Raw genomic sequence first — 20,630 nt, 5'->3', positions numbered from 1 at the left:
CCTCCACGGGAGCTCGCCAGTCTACACTACAGGAGTGTGGCATTCGTAGGCGAATAACGAAACCTGTAAGTGAAAAGTTAACCAATTCCTTGGTTACTTGGATATTAAAAAACTGCCGCCCAGTTAGCACAGTAGAGGATGATGGACTGAGAGAAGTAATTTGTGTTGCATCGGGAGATACCTCTTATAATTTACCCTTGAAAGGAACCATCGTGTCAAGAATACACACATTGTATGAGGATGAGAGGGCACAGTGGACTAACATGCTTGAGCAAGCAAAGCACATCGCTCTCACAGGTGACCACTGGACATCTGTCAACAACGATTATTATTTGGGCGTCACAGCACATTTCATTGATCAAGACTGGACTCTGCAGTCGTTTGCACTTACTATGAGTAAAACCGAGGAGCAACATTATGCAGATGCATGTGCTAACCATTTTCTGGATGTTGCAAACGAATGGGAAATGAAGGAAAAGTTGACCACATTCTGCACTGACAGAGCTCGTAACATGGTTGCTGCCACGAGGCTACATCCATTTGAACACCTGCTTTGCATGGCCCACTGTCTGCAAAGAACGGTCACGTAAACAAACTGGTCTGCCTCAGTAACTGGCTGAGTGTAAAGAAGGACTGAGTAAATTATGTCTATGGAGTGAAAAATGTTCAATGTTCTGAACTTTCAACAGTATCTTTCCTCCTTCTTTTTTGTATTTGCTCTGTACATATGTGCACCATAAGCCATTTAAATGGTTTTTGAATTTAAAAATACTTTCTCTGTGTTTATTCTACATTAATTTGATGACATAAATAAATAATCATTATAAGCTTCAGTCTTAAGTAGAAAAATGCAATTAATTTATTAATAGATTCATCGCGATTAATTACAGAAATTTGTTCGATTAATTTGTAATTTTTTTTTTATCGATTGACAGCCCTAGTAATTACACATCCCCTTAAAATGAACGTTACCTCCTTCCTCAATTTTAGGCCTAACTTTATTTACTATTTATTTGCTTCGCCAGTTGCCAGAAACCTAGGAGTTGTGTTTGACTGAACACTCACTTTCCAACCACAAATTAAAAAAGTAGTCAAGTCCTCCTACCTACAAATAAGAACCATCTCCAAAATCAAACCTGTACTTTCACACCCAGACTTGCAATGAGTAATTCATCTCTTCTCTAGACTGGACTAATGTAACCCTGTCCTCTCTGGCATAAGCCAAAAGTCACTCTCCTGTCTCCAACTCGTTCAGAATACAGCAGGTAGGCTTCTCACTGGTCCTAAAAGGCAACATCACATCACCCCAACCCTCTTCATTGGATCCCTGTCCATTTTAGAAGTGATTTTAAGATTTTACTGATTACTTTTAATGCACGCCAGGGTCTGGCCCCAAGCTACATAACAGAACTACTGACCCCTTATATGCCTGCACGCAGCCTTAGATCCTCAGGTGGAGCCCTACTTGCTGTTTCAAAGTCGAGGTTGAAAATTAAAGGTGATAATGCTTTTGCCATCAGGGCCCCTCGGCTTTGGAATGGCCTACCTGAGGAGATAAGGCTCGCAGAGTCAGTGACTTCTTTTAAATCACTTCTTAAAACCCATTTGTATAGACTTGCTTTCATGTGATATTGTGTTTTTACTGTGATTTGAGCGAGTGAGCGGGGGTGGGGCCCTGGAGCCTCTGTTTGTGTGCACACGCACACACACAAACACATTTTCACGCGCTCCTGGTATTTCACATGATGGCCTTTACGATGATGATTAAAAAAAGTGACTGTTTTTAAGAGAAAGACATGTAAATAAAAAACATTCGAAGGAGAGAAAGAAAAAGAGAAAGGGTAATCAAATATATTTTGTTATTATTCTGTAACTCCATAACTGACCTCCTTTTTCCTTGTGTGTTATTTTCCCACTTAATTAAAACAAGATATAAGACAGAGGCCTATTATCAACTTAATCCGAGACCCTGCTGAAAACCAAGGTAATAGATGAGAGATCTTCCATGTGAATGGACAATATGGTACATTCTTATTGTACAGAGATCATATTGTTTATGAAAATAAGATTTTACTGTGAGTGCATTTGTTAAACTGTAAATATGTTTTACTGGGTTGGGAAGAAGTTACAAGTAGGACTTTCTTAGATAAAAGGATTAAAAAAGGTGGAGAACAACGGATACAGAGGGCCCCATGTCTGTGTTAATTCCACCACTGACCACAGGCTGTGATGTCACCAGGTCAAAAAAAAAAAACACTTCCCCCTCTGCCACCTCACATCCAACTTCTCCAAAAGTATATCCCTCTTAGTCCTTGTTTTTTCAGCCGCCATTTTGACCCACACAAACACATACACACTTGTATACTGTGAGTACATTTTTAGTTTGTGGGTTTTTATTTTATTTTTATAATAAATATAAGGCTTCAAAACACATGCTGTCTGTTTATTCATGTTGCATAAGTGTGAATTTGGCCAACCTTTACATTGTCAAGAACTGCAAATCATTTATTTGATTTTATTATTAATCAGATAGTAATTTTTGAGACTGAATCAGTAAATTGAATATCTTTTCCCTATTCCAATATTAATATCTTAATATTAATATAACACAAATGTTTTTCATGTATTTATTACAGTTAACATGCTGACAGAAACCAACGTATTATCCATATTTTAGTGGAGGAGATATCCAGGTTATTCATTTTGCCAAGAGTTTTGACAGTCAGGCTTCATAGCTTTAAATAAGAACTTTATAAAATATGCTGAAACAGAAATATAAGGTGAACTACAAGTTTCATGAAGAATATATTTGTAACAGGGTTTTTCACCAGGTTCGCATTTTTCATGAATGGGAAAAAAAAAAAAAAAAAAAAAATTCTAAATTGAAAAGCATAAATTCTCCTCACCTTAGCATTGCTCCTAGCTCTGATGTCTCCCACATCCTTCAGTTTGGACTTGTAGAGCATCCAGTGGTAGCGAATTTCCTCAAGATCTACGTCCTCTGCTGACCCAGACAAAGTTACTCTGCACTGCTTTTCCTTAAGTAACAGCTGGAACTGCTCTTGACCCCAGGCCACTCCTGCCTGCAGAGCCTGCACCAGGACACAAGAGAATTTATAAGGTGAATAAATAGAGAATCACAAAACATAACAAAAATCAAAACACAACAAGTAGGGAATTACAACCGCAAAACACAACACACAAGTGGAGCTGTGCAGTGACCCCTGGGTCCCTACAGTAGGTGTGTAGAGCTTCCCACAACTGCTATGAAAGATATAGATTCTCATCAGAGGGAATGATAAACCTTTGTCAACAGTTGGAGCCGACATAGTCTGCATCGCTAAATGCTTCTTTACTTGTGGGAGTTATTGATATTGATGTACTGGGTGTGTTAGCGGCGAAATAACTAGACATAGTTAAAACATTAAGTAGCTGTATCCTATGAAATTTAATATTTATTTGGAATGAGGGATAGATAGTTTACAGATTTACCTTGTGACAGCCTCCATCGCTCCCCTCTCTCTCTCTGAGACAGCCCTCACCAAAGTGACACTATAATGTTGCACAGTGCGCATTCTCTTTTAAGGGAAGTTTAAAACAATGTCTGGATTGTAAAGTTGATCTCCACCGAGTTCATCTCAATCTCTCCCTGTCTCCAGATGTGCCAGGAGCCTCCTGTCACCAGGAGCATCCTGTCACCAGGAATGAGCACCTCATTTTTCGTGCGCCATGGCACTTTATAGCAAATCAAAGCAGTCCAAATCAGTCCTCTGAAGTTTAACTTGGAGCCTATGAAGAAAAAGTGAATAGGGTCACAATTAGACTTTCCCTACGACTGCTACCTCTCTTTTTTATTAAATACCAAGTACAGCAATCTATAAGTTTACAGCTTCCCTATTATTTGATTCAAGATTCAAGATGTTTATTTGTCATATACACAATAACAGACACAGCACTTATTATTGGGTAATGACATTCTTATTTTGCAACTACCCGACCAAAGAACTATGCTTACTAATATAAAAAGAAATATATATAAAATACCAAATATAAAATGCATATGCAATGCATAATATATAAGTAGAATGAAAATAAACACAATTAAAATAAAGAATAACGAACAACAAATGACCGATCAATGTGCAGTAGGACAGCAATTAAAACAAAATTGACAACAGGAATAGTAAATATAACATTTTATACAATGAGCCCCAGCTGAGACCATACTCTCAGCTGGGGCTCATTGTATAAAATGTTATATTTACTATTCCTGTTGTCAATTTTGTTTGTGGTTGTTAGAGCTTTACCGCCTGTCACATTTGAACTATCAGTTCAAAGAATCAACTACTATGTCCAACAAAAGTTTGATACTAACACACACACACGTCATGCAATTATTTATTTGTGAGGACATCCATCAACTTTTTCAGTGTTTCATTAATGTTTTCTATTCCTGTCGCAATTTCCTTCACTGCATCCAGGAGAGCCAGCTGATTTTGTACAACCTCAGCGGTTATGGCAGGGACATGCCAACGAGACTCAATGAAAGACGACTGGGAAGTGGACTGTGTGGCAGGTGCTGAGAGGTCATCCTCCGGTCCTGCATCATGTGGGTCTACAAATTATATTGTTTAGCCCAATTAATTAACTATTGCAAGCAGCAATGCCATTTTCATTTAAATAGAATTTTGTTCTGATTGAATTGCACTCTGGGTGATGGTTCTTGGTCGACATCATCACTTTCTCCCTCATTCCTTGAACAAATTCCACGAAGTGATGACTGTCCAATAATAGCTGCCAGCCTCTTTTCCTTGGCTGTCAGATCTGGTGTTCCTTGTCTTCCTCCTGTTTCCTTATTTTTTTTCTGGTTTGCGATTTGTTTTTGGCATCAACTTTGATGTCAAACCTTATTTTTTATTAACTTGTGTCAATGTCCGAACCTCAGGGGACACAGCTTTCACCACCTCAGTTATTACAGCCCAGGCTTCAGTTTTTTGAAACAATTATTTAAATTTCTGTGAAATTCTTCAGTTTTTTACTTTTTGAGGCCATCTCTTATAACATCAACGTCTCTGTTCAGCACATCACTCTCTTATATAGAGAAATAGAGGGTTGGCAGTATGATAATTGCAGATAGCGGACACGTGCCTGTCAATTTAGAATGATTCAGATTCACAAACATATGCAAGGAGGTGGGAACAAAATTGGCTGGTGCGTACGTGTCATGAATCAGGCGGCGATTTCACGCATGTGCTTATTTTGTGCGGAGAGTACATTTCTGCACACATATTATGTGTTTAGCCGCACGTCATCCTTTCACCGCTGGCTGTCGAGGTGGTGTCCAGATAACAACGTCGGCTTCGTTAACAATTGGAGAACTTTTTGGGGGAAACCTGGTCTGATTAGGAGAGACTGTATTCATCCCACTTGGGATGGAGCAGCTCTCATATCTAGAAACATGACAATGTTTGTTAGAAAGTCCACACCGTGACAATCCAGAGTTGAGACCAGGAGGCAGAGTCGCAGTCCTAAACGCTTCTCTGCGCCTCTATTCAAACAGTCACCATCACAATGTCCTATAGAAACTGTGTCTGCCACCCGACCACCTAATTTCTTTAAATCAAAAGTACACAGGAGAGGGGTGATACACTCAAACTTAGTCAAAATTAACACAGCCAAAACATCAGCTGAAAACACAACTATAAAATGCGCTTTATTAAATATCAGGTCACTAAATTCAAAATCTTTACTTATAAATGATCTCATTACTGATCATCAAATAGATTTATTATGCTTAACCGAAACTTGGCTACAAGACGGAGAATATGTAGGTTTAAATGAAGCGACGCCCCCAACCCACTCTAATACTCACATTCCTCGGAACACAGGCAGAGGTGGAGGGGTTGCAGCAATCTTTAAATCTGATCTATCTATCAACCCCCGACCAAAAGAGAGTTATAACTCTTTCAAAAATCTTAGAACCAGCCTCGTCCACCCAAGCCTGACGTCACATAAACCAATTAATAGTTATCATATATCGTCCACCCGCCCCTTACTCTGAATTCCTATCTGAATTCTCTGAATTTTTATCAGAACTAGTTCTTAAAACAGATCAGATCATTATAGCAGGTGATTTCATTATTCATGTAGATGTTGCCAATGACAGCCTTAGTTCAGCATTTAAATCAATGATAGACTCGATTGGTTTCACTCAACATGTGAATCAACCGACCCACTGCCTGAATCACACTCTTGATCTTGTCCTGACATATGGCATTGACATAGAAAATATAACAATATTCCAACAGAACCCTCTTCTGTCTGACCATTTTTTACTTACATTTGAATTCAGAATTGTTAATTACGTCAATTCTGGACGGAAATTCTATTCTATTGTTTATCCGACAAAACTGTTCACAAATTTAAAGAACTGCTCCCCTCCTCACTTCCCTCTCAGCCATGTCTCAGTACAATACAAGAAGATTATCAAAACCTTACGCCCACACTAGTTGATAACTTTGTAAATAGTACTGCAGCCTCACTAAAAACAGCACTTGAAGCTGTCGCCCCATTAAAAAAGAAGAAAGTAAGTCAGAGGAGATTAGCTCCGTGGTATAATTCCCAAACGCGCGTTCTAAAACAGACATCGCGGAAGCTAGAAAGGAAGTGGCGTTCCACCAATCGCCAAGACTTCCACCTAGCCTGGAAGAATAGCCTTATAAATTACAAAAAAGCACTTAGAAATGCCCAAACCTCTTATTATTCTTTACTAATAGATGAAAATAGGAACAACCCCAGGTTCCTCTTCAGCACTGTAGCCAGGCTGACAGAAAGTCACACCTCTACTGACCCATCTATTCCTCTAGATCTGAGAAGCAATGACTTCATGAGCTTCTTCACTAATAAAATTACAACCATCAGGGATAAAATCCACCACCTCCTCCCAGTGAATAACACGGATTCATTGTCTGGTCCTGAAACCATAGCACCAGATTTATGTCTAAACAAATTTTACTCTATTGATCTTCCTGAACTGACCTCGTTAGTTTCATCATCTAAACCAACTACTTGTCAGCTGGACTCTGTTCCAACTAGACTTTTTAAAGAAGTCCTCCCCCTAATTGACCGTTCCATTTTAAATCAGATTAATATGTCTCTGCTAACCGGCTACGTACCACAGGCTTTTAAGGTAGCCGTTATTAAACCTCTGCTTAAAAAGCCTACGCTTGATCCAGAAGTTTTAGCTAACTATAGACCCATATCCAACCTGCCCTTCATTTCCAAAATCCTAGAAAAAGCCATTGCTAACCAGCTGTGTGGTTACTTAGATAGTAACGGTTTATTGGAAAAATTTCAGTCAGGATTTAGAACCTATCACAGCACAGAAACAGCACTATTGAAAGTCACTAATGACCTTCTTATGGCATCAGATGATGGACTTGTCTCTGTCCTCGTCTTGTTGGACCTTAGTGCAGCCTTTGACACAATAGATCATAAGATTCTGCTACAGAGATTAGAACAACATATAGGAATTAAAGGAACAGCACTACACTGGTTTAAATCATATTTATCAGATAGATTCCAATTTGTTAACGTTAACAATGACTCCTCCATGCACATGCAAGTTAATCATGGAGTTCCACAAGGTTCTGTCCTTGGACCAATACTCTTCACCTTATATATGCTCCCCTTAGGCAACATTATCAGACAGCACCACATACAATTCCACTGCTATGCAGACGACACCCAATTGTATATTTCCATGAAGCATGATGAATCTAATTGCCTAGTTCAACTTCAGGAATGTCTCAAAGATATCAAGGCCTGGATGACCCAAAATGTTCTACTTTTGAACTCAGACAAAACTGAGGTTGTTGTAATTGGCCCTAAACATCTCAGAGAAACACTGTCTGACCAGATAGTCACCTTGGATGGTGTCAGTCTGGCTTCCAGCTCCACTGTGAGGAACCTTGGAGTGTTGTTCCACCAAGACATGTCATTTGACCCCCATATTAAACTAGTGTCTAGGACGGCTTTCTTCCATCTGCGCAATATTACCAAAATTAGAAACATCCTGTCTAAGCAGGATGCTGAAAAACTAGTCCACGCGTTTGTAACCTCTAGATTAGATTACTGCAACTCTCTATTAGCAGGATTCTCCATGAAGACTGTTAAAAGTCTCCAGTTGGTCCAAAATGCTGCAGCACGAGTGCTGACAGGAACTAGAAGGAGAGATCATATCACTCCTGTCTTAGCTTCCTTACATTGGCTCCCGGTAAAATTTAGAATAGAATTCAAGATCCTGCTCATCACTTTTAAAGCCCTCAACAATCACGCCCCCTCATATATCAAAGAGCTGATAACACCTTATTATCCAAGTAGATCACTTCGTTCCCAAAACACAGGCTCTCTAGTGGTTCCAAGAGTCTGTAAGAGTAGAGCAGGAGGTAGAACATTTAGCTATCAGGCTCCTCTCCTATGGAACCAGCTCCCACTCTGGGTTCGGGAGGCAGACACTGTCCAGGCATTTAAAGTAAAACTAAAAACCTTCCTCTTTGACAAAGCCTATAGTTAGTTATGGATCAGGTGAGTCCTGAACCATCCCTTAGTTGTGCTGCTATAGGTCTAGACTGCTGGGGGAACTCCCATCATGCACTGAGCACTTCTTCACTTCCCTCTGTCTCTCTGCCCCCCACACCTGTTTATTTATTTATTTATTAGTTTTAACATGTCATCATGTCAAAGTGTCACTTTGTCCTCCCATAGTCCCTCTGGCTCTTCTCTCTCTCTCGTTTCAGATAACTCTGGCACCGGGACTGCAGGACAACAACGACTACCATCACCATTGTCATCATTATTTATTTAGTTATTGTTATAGTCAGCCTTGATACTGATGGTGCCAAATTGTTCCCGGTCTCTCTCTCTCCACCTCATCTCTCTCTTCTCTCCCCCGCTTTCCACCCATCTCTCCTTTCCTCCCCCCTTACTTTTCTTTCCTCACCCCAACCGGTCGAGGCAGATGACCGCCCACATTGAGCCTGGTTCTGCCAGAGGTTTCTCCCTGTTAATGAGGGAGTTTTTCCTCTCAACAGTCGCCTGTGCTTGCTCATTGTGGGAACTGTTGGGTTTCTCTATGTTACTATTGTTTTAAGGTCTTGACCTTTAAATGTAAAGTGCCTTGAGATAATGTAAATTATGAATTGGCGCTATATAAATAAAATTGAATTGAATATTAGTGAATCAGGCCCAATATGTGCACTTGTGCGCTAACTAATGCGTGCAAACATTCTGGAGATGGGAAAATGACAATGCAGACGTGTGGAGGTGAACTGAAGCCAGATTATTGATCCATACCAACAGCGTTAGTTGCGCCTCGCGAACTGTTCCTTAAGAATCTTCAATGAAAAAAGATATAAGACAACAGCATATTACATTCAGTTACCATTAAACAGCAGAGTTGCAGAGCCGAGTCAATAATAGTTTTAAATAATATCTAACACTGTGCGTGTATCATCAAGAATTACTTTAGTTTCCACAGAGTGTGTTTGTGTGTTTAAAATCCCTGTAGTGAACATGACTGTGCCATCAGGTGCACAGAGCGCAGTGGAGATTACTTACAAATCTCCCCAAAAAAACATTCACTTTCAAACTTCCATTTCCAAATAATATCCCAGTGTGGAGATTAGGATCCCACTGATGTTTGAAGTAGGGCTGTCAGTTTAGCGCGTTAATTAGATTACTTAATTACACTGCAAATTAACGCGTTATTAAAATTATCGCAATTAATTATGAGTATCAAAGGTGGCTATTCAATGCGAGAGCATTTTAAATTTGGCCCATTGAAGGACCCGTAGGCTACTTGGCAGTGCTACGCCACTTCCTGCTTGCGTCGCTAAGCAAACAAACAAGGCAGAGTAACAACAAACATGGACGCGACTCAGGGGAGCGAGGCGACTAAATCGTTACTAGGGCCTTTGAACGGCAAGTTTATTTTTAAAAAGAACTTAGACGGGACTATCAATAAGAACGTGGTGATTTGCACTTTTTGTAAAAAGGAGTTTTCTTATGACCGAAGCTGCTCCAGTCTGACGTATCACTTAAATGCTAAACATGTCCGGACAAGTTCCACTGTTACGGGTGCTAGTGCATGAGCACTAGCACCCGTAACAGTGGAACTAGTGCTACGGTGAGCTCACTTCGCCAACCCACGCTTGCTGAATTTTATTTATTTAACTGTATTTGTATTGCATTTTTGAATAATGCACCTGGCCTAATTGGTTTGCTAATTTGCTTGACCTTATACTTTTGAATTCCATTTATGAAGCAGCAGACTTCACCAATAAAAATTTGGATTTCAAATCTTCTCTTCTTAGTGTATTCTATTGATTAGTCATGCACAAAAATTTTTTAATTGCCTACAATTCAAATACTTTATTTAGGGACCTTTAGCAGATATGACATTAAAATGAAATTAAGTAGATTAATTAATTACAAATCCTGTAATTAATTAGATTAATTTTTTTAAGCACTAGTTTGAAGTAATCCATCTGATTGCTCTAAACACATAAATAATGCGGTGAGACTAGTGCGTAATGTTGCGTGATGGATGCAATGCACTGAGAGGAGTACACAAATGGAACAATGATGCCCAATCCGCTGATATGGATTATATGGATCTGTGATCTTGGATCTTTGCGCTGAACTATCCAGGATTACACAGAACAACCTGACGAAAATACTCACCACTCTAGTTTATCAGCCGACAGGTATGTGTTTGGTATGATTACCACTGTATAATATTTACCTTTCTATGTAGAGATTCTTTTAATCATTTCTTAAAAATGGTTCACAGGGTTAACATGCACTGTTTTCAGTAAGTGATCATGAGAGAATTGAACTCTCTGGGGAAGAACTCATGACAGCATTGTAGGTTGCTGAAAGTATGCCAAATTGGGTATATCGAGTATATTCCTTACACACACAGGCCCTGCCCTGGCCCTGCCCTGGCCCTGCCCTGGCCCTGCCCTGGCCCTGCCCTGGGCCTGCCCTGGGCCTGCCCTGGGCCTGCCCTGGGCCTGCCCTGGGCCTGCCCTGGGCCTGCCCTGGGCCTGCCCTGGGCCTGCCCTGGGCCTGCCCTGGGCCTGCCCTGGGCCTGCCCTGGGCCTGCCCTGGGCCTGCCCTGGGCCTGTGTGTGTACTTACTCACACAGGGAGAAACAGACAGTGAAGATGAGATGAGAGCTTGTTAACATAAACAAGGCGATAAATGTCGAACAGTGGCAACAAAAAGTGCAGAGTTTCCACGGACAACCAATGCAGCACTGAACGCGCATTGGAAAGATATAATCCTGGTAGCACTTTGCAAAGTATGCGCAGGTGGAGGCACATTAGTGCACTGCCTCTACTGGTTCACTACGTGGCCAAGGAGAGGGTATCTTTGATCAGAATGTCCAGTAAATCCACAGATGAAGTACAAAAAGTGTGAAACAAGATGGAGTTGTTACTTTTATACTAACAAGCTTTGGGTAATGCAGCAAAACACTGAATTAACAAACAATATAAAATGAAACAAAGCGAAAAAATGCATTTCCCAAGACTGGGAGATATTATAGGAAATAGTGATTCATGGATTTACTACTTGTCATTAAATATAGTCTGTAACTATAGAAGGATATAGAAGTGTTGAACAAACCACACAAAAAGTTTACAACTACGTTTCCGAGAATAACATGTAATACACCTACTGTTTTAGAAACCCTGCTTGATTCAATGTTAAAAGAAACTTACTTCAAGTGTGTTCTGTTGGATCTTGAGTTCTTTGGCACTGAGGGTTGCTCTCTTGGTGCTGATGACCCCCGAGAGGAGTTCATTCGCTTTGCAAAGCCACGCCTCAAACTCATTCCTTCTGGATTTGCAGTGTCCTGTGTTCCCCTGCAAAACCCCAAACAACTTTGACACCTCATACAAAAGATTACTTTTAAAAAGCACACAAGAAGAAGTTAGCAGGTGTTTTACATTCTTTTTGAGTCTAAATGAGAATATCTGGCTGATGTGTGGACTGCAAATTAGTTGGTGGGAAATGCTCACCAATCATAAAATGTTGTATTTACCATTCCTGTTATCAATTTTATGTGTGGTTGTTAAAGCTTTACCGCCTGTCAAATCAGTACAAAAAATAACTACTCCAACAAAAGTTTGAAACTCATTAAACCAAAGGACATGAAATATGAACACCTGGGCTTAGCCCTTCCCCTGCCTTCTCAATAGCCGATTTTGCCCCCTCACCATAGCTGACCTTTGCGGTTAATGCTGCTACTCCTCTGTCTCCAACCAAGATGCGATTGTCAGCCCCTGTTGATTTATTATCAGGGCATTCATCTGTGTCTTTTGAAACACCCTGGATGCCATGAATGCTGCAAGCAGAGGAATCTATTTCATCGACTTCAAATGAGTGCTGACTGTGCATCTCTGTCCTTGATGGAGTGAGATGTTCATCATCTTGTGCAGCCAGCATAAGGTGACCTTCAGCATGGCCCTTGATCCATGTACTCTGCCTCGTCATCAACCCCTCCCCTGCCTCTCCTTCCAGACTATCTCCTTGTCCAGGCCCAGGGCTTGCAAAAGCTCCAAACTTTTCTGTTGACTGATTTTTTTGGCCTGTCTGACTCCTTGAGCCTCCTGCCCAATAATGCTCCTCCCCTTGACTGAGCTCTGTTAGGAATGAACTGTCAACAGACAGGGCTCCAACCCTCCATGCTGTCGGCTCCATGGAGCTGTTCAATAACCTGAGAGAAAAAAAATACAAAGGGATAAAGGACTGAACTGGTGAGTAATGCAAAACTAACATTTGTTTGTCTAATACATCACAACAACACAAAGACACTGACAGACACTGACTGAAAAGATGTGCTTTCTATTACACGCCACATTCACATTCACATACTGATGGCACAGCCAACAGGGGAAATAGTATCAGTATCTCCCACACTTGGAGATTCAGAATAGACCAGCAGTGGATGGAACCCCCAACTTTCCAATTAGTGGATGGCCCAGTCTACCACCTGCACCAAAGCTACCCTCTTCATTTCTTTATTTTTCTCGATTCTGAGTCACAAGGTTTCGATTTGATTTAATATTGATTCAGGTAAGGATATTTCATCATACAATGTACCAATTTTGTTGATATGAAAGACATTCTCTGAGAATTAAAGCTATACACTGAACAAGGAAACCTCTCACTTGGTGCATTGTTAAAAATATTAGGTAGGTCTGTCACAATAACACATTTTTTTGGACGATATTTTGTCCAAGAAATGATTGCGATAAATTATATTATTGTCATCACTGTGAAACCATTTTAAACCACTAACACTTATAATGTTAAAAGCATAGCATATTCATGCAAGTGCACCCTGTCAAAGAGCAATGAATGAACATTCAGTCTAACTTTTGAATGAGAATATTATTTAGGATATTAAACCACGGACAACCACAAGGCTCTCTGGTTCTGTTAACAAAATTGCTCTTGAATAAATTAACATTTTGCATAGACTATAAACAGGAAGGTAATGCTTTAGATAAGCTTTTAGCTTTGTATTGTATTAGGTTAGTATTACAGCATTTGACCTAGGATTTTGTGTGTGTGTGCTTGTCATATTTCCAATATGTTTAAATATGTCTCTTATAAACTCTGGAGTGAATCAAACAAACACAAAATACATTCAGGTCATAATAACTTGTGATTGTTAAAATAAAAAGTGAGTGCAGGTCAGCAGGAATGTGGAGGGAGGTTACTCCGACAGAGACTCTGACATAGTACATACCAACCGCTCTGTCTGCTCTCATCCTGAAGCAAACGCTGATTGTTTATCATTAATGCTCCATCGTGGAAACCCTATTTTCACACTTTTTCTCGCCACTGTTCCACAATCAGCAGCTGGTTCACCACATTTTCTCTCTGTTTCACTTTCTGTTCACTCACTCACTGTGTCAACAGGATTACTCACACACATTTTGTGGATTAGTGCCTTTGTAAAAAAGGACTTTGTCAACCTGGAAAAACCATCAGGAGGTTTCTTTTCATGTGATGAAAGTTCTGGAGAGGCAGGTCCTGTCCCACCTCAGACCACAGGTGAAATCATCACTGGACCCTTTTCAGTTCGCCTACCAGCCTCATCTGGGAGTGGATGATGCTATTATCTACCTGCTACAGCGAGCCTACTCACATCTAGACCAGGCTGGTCGCACAGTGAGAATCATTTTCTTTGATTTTTCCAGTGCGTTCAACACCATCCAGCCAGTTCTTATGAGGGAGAAGCTACAGGTTATGGGGGTAGACACATCCACCGTCTCCTGGATTACTGACTATCTGACAGGCAGACCTCAGTTTGTCCTACTGGGCAGTGTTCTGTCTGATGTGGTGATGAGCACTATAGGAGCTCTGCAGGGGACTGTACTGTTGCCCTTCCTCTTCACACTGTACACCTTGGACCTTCAGTACAACACTGAGTCATGCCACTTACAGAAGTTCTCTGACGACTGCAGTGGTTGGGTGAATAAGTTTGAGGGAAGGAAGGTGAGTACAGAGCACTAGTGGATGGTTTTGTAGAGTGGGCTGGGAAAAATCATCTGCTTCTGAATGTGGCCAAGACCAGAGAGAGGATGATCGACTTCAGGAGGAAGAGGATGGTTTCACAGCCACTGCGTATTCTAGGAGAGGATGTTGTGACAGTTGAGGATTACAAATACCTAGACGTCCACATCGTCAAACGAACTGAAGTGGAAAACCAACATCGTTGTTGTCTACAAGAAAGGAATGAGCAGACTCTATTTCCTGAGGAAGCTGAGATCTTTCAACGTGTGCAGCAAGATGTTGGAAATATTCTATCAGTCTGTTGTAGCCAGTGTTCTGTATTTTGCTGTGGTCTGCTGGGGGAGCAGCACTGGAGCTGGTGACACCAACAGACTGAACAAGCTGATTAAGAAGGCTGGCTCCGTCATTCGCTGCAAACCGGACACTTTCGAAGTGGTGGTGGAGAGGAGGGCGCTGAATAAGCTCTTATCCATCATGGACAATCAAGACCACCCTCTCCCTCTTTCCTGCCCACAGCAATAACACTGTATAATTCCCACCTCTGATAGTACGTAATAGTAATTACTGCTGCAATAACTGTCAATTATTTATTTAGCTCATATTATATTCATATCAATTTTACCACATATAGTTATATCTATATTTAGTCATGTAAAATACTGCAATTTTGCACCTTGTCTTTTGTGTCTTACTCTCTGTGCGACACAACAATTTCCTAACTGGGAACAATAAAGTCTGTCCGTCCGTCTGTCCGTCCATCCATCTATCTTCTCTGTCTCTATTTCTGCAGCGAAAAGCTCTTTTTACCAATCCTCAATTTCCAACCCCAAAAAACTCTCCATGTTTTCCGACCTCCTTGTCCAGTCCCCTTCCTCCTTCCACCGTTCTATCAAGCAACTTTGTCCACTTTTTTACAAAAAGGATAGTTGACATAAACTCCTCATTTTCAAACCCGCCTTCTGTAATTACATTTCCATCAACTTCATCTTCATCCCCTTCTCTTTCCTCTTTCATCTCCCTCTCTCCCAAGTTCTTACCCTGGTAACCTCCGACCCGCCCAACCACCTTGACCCCATCCCCTCTCACATTCTCCAGTCTATAGCTCCTGACTTTCTTCCTTTTCTCTCCCATCTTATTAACACAAGAGTAAATCCTCTCCTGAAGAAAATCACACCTTCAACCCATCCGAAACAATCAACAACAAACCTGCCTCTTATCCTCTTTCTTTCCAAAGTACTCAAGCGTGCTATCTTTATTCAACTCTACTCCTATCTTCACCAGAACAACCTTCTTGATCTTCACCAGTCTGGTTTCAAGGCAGGTGACTCAACTTAGACTGCCCTCCTTGCTGTTTCTAAGCAACTTCACACTGTGAGAGCAGCCTCTCTCTCCTCTGTCCTTGTCCTTCTAGAACTTTCTGATGCATTTGACATAGTGAACCACCAGATCTTTGTTTCCTCCCTTCAGGATCTGGGTGTCTCAGGCTCGGCTCTCTCCCTGCTTTCATCCTACCTTGATGAGACCAAACTACTTTTCCTTCCAGAGAAAGGCTCTCCCACCCATGACCTTACTATTACCATTGACCCCACCCAGACTTCTAGGAACCTGGGTGTGACACTCGCCAGTCAACTCTCCTTTACTGCCAACATTACTGCAACAACCCGCTCATGTAGATACAAGCTGCACAACATCAGGACAATATGTCCCCCTCTCACTCAGAAGGCGGCAGAGGGTCTGGTCCGGGCTCTGGTCACATCTAGACTACTACAACTCTCTCCTGGCTGGTCTACCTGCTAGTGCTATCCGACCTCTTCAGCTCATCCAGAATGCAAGTTCACTCACACTACTTCGCTCCTCCGCTCTCTTCACTGGTTACCAGTGACTGCTCGCATATGTTTAAAATAACTAGTACTTACGTACCGTGCTGTGAATGGATCAGGCCCAGCCTACAATCAAGTCAAACATCAGCCTGTCCACTCCACTCTGCATCTACCAATCACCTTGCTGCTACCTCATTGCGAGCTAATCAATCAACAAAATCAAGACTGTTTGCTGTCCTGGCTCCTAAATGGTGAAACGAGCTTCCCATTTACATTAGAACAGTAGAAAGTCTATACATCTCTTCAGACTATACACCATGGTTAATAATGAAAAAAAAAAAATATATATATATATATATTGCACTTACATGTAGCACTTGTAGTTTGGCTTATTTAAAGCAAATTGTACTTACTTGATTCTTGGTTCTGGGTTAGTACCCTCATGGTTGCTGCACTTTTTGTAAGTCGCTTTGGATAAAGCGTCAGCTAAATGAAATGTCAATGGCATCAGCCACCTACAATGGTATCCTGTGTTCTGTCCCTAGACAGCTCAGTACCCATCCATTATTCCTGGCAGTTTTGACTCTTTTACTCAGTGCAGTCAGTAGGAAAAGCTTACTTCCTTTACCTTTTTGTAATTAGGTACTTTATTAATGGGTCTGAGGATATGCAATTAATAACCTCACCTCTTCTAGTTAGGGTTGTTCGGTATACCGGTGCTAAATTGGTACCGGGATGAGTCTGGTGACACAGAGAGAGAAAGAGAGAGAGAAACAGGAGCAGAGAGAGAATGGTAGCTGCTGCAACCATCACCACGCCGCAACTCGTAGATAAACCAGATGCGCGAAGTGCTACATGGAATTACTTCGGCTTGAAAACAAATGAGCACAGTGGTGCATCGGTGTTACAAAACATATGTGGGTCTCACCCAAGGGTGGAAACACTTCCAACCTGACAAAACACTTGAAGGACAAGCACCCAGACCTGCACAAGGACTTCAGAGAACTACAGGTAATAACTTATATACCCATGAAAAAAAGCCACATTCAGTGCTAAAAGCAAGCAACGCCAGCCCCCTTCACTCTCCACAAAAGTAGCACTGGAAAAAATGTAAGCCTGTCTTTGTGGTATTTTATTTTATTTACTGATGCATAATGTTATAGTTCTAAGATTTTCTATTAAAATAAAGTCAATAATGACATTTTTTGTGTTCTCTTTTTATTATGAAAAGTACCGAAAAGTATCGAAATACATGTTTTAGGTACCGGTACCGTGACAACACTACTTCTAGTGAACACACCAGCCACATAGGAAAACCCGGGGTTAACTGAGCCAGCCGATGGCTATTAGTACACATTATTCAGTTAGGCCAGAGTATGTTGAACTTCATAGAACTTTTTGTCATACATTACTGTAGTATAATTAGCAGATAAACAAATTTTTAAAAAATCCACCAAGGGGAAGACCTGCATTTATTTGGCCTCATTATATCATCAACTGTGTGACAACAGTGACAAAGGACAAGAGAAAATGGATCATAGTTTGTAGAAGAGGGCAGATTTATCTGTATTGTGACCCTTCCCCTTCCAAATTTGTCCAAGACGGGAGAACCGGCACGATTCTAAGACATTCAGAGAAACTATCCCATTCCATTAAATTTTAAATGTTTGCATCTTTTCACCCTCATTTAGCATTTGTGGAACAGTCTAAACATCACCACATAATTGGCATAACAAACTAAAAAAACCACCTCATTATTGTACCCTTTTTTCAGATACCTGTGAAGATTGAGACTCATGTTGTAGAGGTACAACCAGGTCTTTCGTAGCCGCTTCATGTCTTGCAGAATGTGTATCTGCCCCTCCTTTGAAGTTCTTTCCAAAACCCCCTGACCCTGGACCTCCATCTGATGCAGCTGAATCTCCTTCTCTGGGAATTCTCCCAGTGCTCTCTGTGGACAGGGACATATAGTAGTCAAAGATAGAAAACATGAGGGTTAACAGTCAGACTTTATTAACAGTCAAACTACATTGTATCATGGAGTAATCATTATGTCTTATTTGTGTAAACCACCATATATTGTATTTCTTCCTCGTGTTTTAGTGGCTTTCATACAATGTGATATTTTGCATCAGTGTATGAGTAGTTTTTCCCAAAATTAAACTTCATTTTCAATATAAAGTCACAGGATATCTGCAGTATACTGTGTATTAGATTTTGCGGAGATAGCTATTCTTCTGTGAAGTACACATTTGTCAAATAAAAATGACCCCCGATTTCCACTTATCTCTCCTCTCTACCCAATTTATTTCCTCTCACCCCAAAACTGAGTCTGGTTCTACTAGAGGTTTCTTCCACTGTTGTCAAGTGCTAGCCCATTGTGGAGACTGTTGTTTATCTGTAATATCGTACGGTCTTAATGTGTAAAGTGCCTGAAGATAATGCATGATGTGATTTAGCACTATTTAAATAAAATTTAATTAAAGTAAAAATATGGCGAGATTTGTGAATATCGGCTATATGTGATGCCCATGAAAGTGTTGAAGTTTATTGTTAATAATAATTTGTAAATGTGTGTATTTTCTGTCGCCTTTTAATTATTCTGTTTGTGTATTCTATTTATTTGGAAAGGAAAAACTGATTTCACATCAGGAGGATTGAGCTATTGCGGCACCTTCTGGTCAGTAGGCAGTGTAAGACCATGGCCCCAAGGGACAGCTAGTGTCAAGCACAAGCTCCGCTACTTCCTCCTAACTGTGAGGAACTCAACAACGGCAAGCCTGGTCTCCGTGTTTACTATTTCCTCCTGTATTTCAGGTTGGTAGTGTGCATAAAACCCAATGTGAACTTGCTGCTGTCAGTTGGGGTTGAGAGATTGTTTTGTGTTTGACAATGAGATGGGTGTATAGGAAGTTGTTTTGTACTGACATGAGTGGTGCTCACGGAGAGTAGCCTGAATAGCCGCGTGCCCTTGCACATGCTGTTAGCGGACATGCTAGTGGCAGAAAGTTATCTTGGGCCGCTCATATCTATTATTTTGAATATTTATATGAAAAGACTGGCTCTGTGTGTGTGTTTTGCTGAACATGAGAAGTATTTTTGCATTGTGTATGAAAAGAGAATGTTTTATATACGAAATGTTAATATATATAACCGTGAGGCACTCAGCAATGGCAAGCGACGTCTCTGTGTTTACTATTTCCTCCTGTATTTCAGACTTTATATGTGATTATGGGTGCCGCAGCCTGGAAGCTGTAACACATACAGCTAAAATTTGATTGATTGAATATTATGCGCTGGGGGAGTGCATGTGTCAGCACAATAGAGAGAGAAAGAGAGCGAGTGGAGTCATGAATGAATGTGCGAAGCTATGAAGAAAGATTTTACTCATCTAAGAGAAGTATCGATCATTATGTGCTGATCACGGTTGATATTGTGTTGGCCATTTCAAACCAATCAACATTTAAACTGTTGCACAACGTCAGTTGAGTTGGTGTAAGTGTGTCTCTCTGTGTGTCTGCCAGTCAGTGCAAGAGAGAGAGAGAGAAAAGTGAATGTGTGTGTGTGTGTTTGCGCAGGCATACGCATGTGCCAGTGGGATATTTTATGCCATTATCTTGAAAACCACTCTCACTTTTCCCTCAAGTTCTAGGACATACAAAAGCTACGCAATTCAGTTATAGCATTCGACCGCTTAAATGTGATCACTCTAAGTGGTTTCCACTGTACTTCATCCTTTCTGTTATTTTGAGCTAAGTATATCACAGATGTTTTATTAAGACTTCCAGAAATTATGTAAAATTGTGGAAAAGGGGCATAATGTCTCATTTATGTTGAATGAAACTACTAAATACACAAGGACTGTAACGGGTATGGTTTGAACCCAAATGCACCACAACAAGCATGGACAGTTGGTAACAGTCTTTATTCTCAGCGTAGCTCACAACATTTCAGGGGGCAGGCAATACAGACAGCAAAAGGCATAAGACTTGGTCAGGGGTAGAGGTGATTACCAGGTGATTACCAGGTTTCAGACGAGGGACCCAGCGGGAGCACTATGATGAGGCACCCTGGACGAGACAGCCGCCTTAGTGGGCTGGTCTGGGTGTTGTTGATGGAAGTCAGCAATGAGATGGGGTCCCAGGTTGTGACAGGCAGGAACCCATGACCTCTCTTCTGGCCCATAACCCTCCCAGTCGACCAAATACTGGATGCCCC

General features: G+C 41.0%; 1 protein-coding gene across 2 annotated transcripts in view; it reads right to left on the bottom strand.

Annotated features, from left to right (window-relative positions):
• syne3 (spectrin repeat containing, nuclear envelope family member 3) overlaps positions 1-20,630 on the bottom strand; it is a 79,780-nt gene that overhangs the window by 5,352 nt on the left and 53,798 nt on the right. The window contains exons 13-17 of one of the 2 annotated variants that reach the window (XR_011244815.1): positions 18,191-18,363; positions 12,295-12,784; positions 11,787-11,930; positions 3,493-3,789; positions 2,907-3,092 (exon numbers count right to left, since the gene is read on the bottom strand). Coding sequence is in view for 1 of the 2 variants with exons in the window: in XM_069536284.1 (XP_069392385.1) it covers positions 2,907-3,092; positions 11,787-11,930; positions 12,295-12,784; positions 18,191-18,363 (993 nt within the window). In the remaining variant the exon portion in view is untranslated. The remainder of the gene's footprint in view (positions 1-2,906; positions 3,093-3,492; positions 3,790-11,786; positions 11,931-12,294; positions 12,785-18,190; positions 18,364-20,630) is intronic. The other variant, XM_069536284.1, reaches the window with a different exon arrangement.

This window comes from Paralichthys olivaceus, chromosome 12, assembly GCF_024713975.1.
Source record: "Paralichthys olivaceus isolate ysfri-2021 chromosome 12, ASM2471397v2, whole genome shotgun sequence".
In the NCBI taxonomy this organism is placed as follows: domain Eukaryota; kingdom Metazoa; phylum Chordata; class Actinopteri; order Pleuronectiformes; family Paralichthyidae; genus Paralichthys; species Paralichthys olivaceus.
Note: the sequence above shows the minus strand (reverse complement) of the source record. Positions and strands in the feature narration are given on the sequence as shown.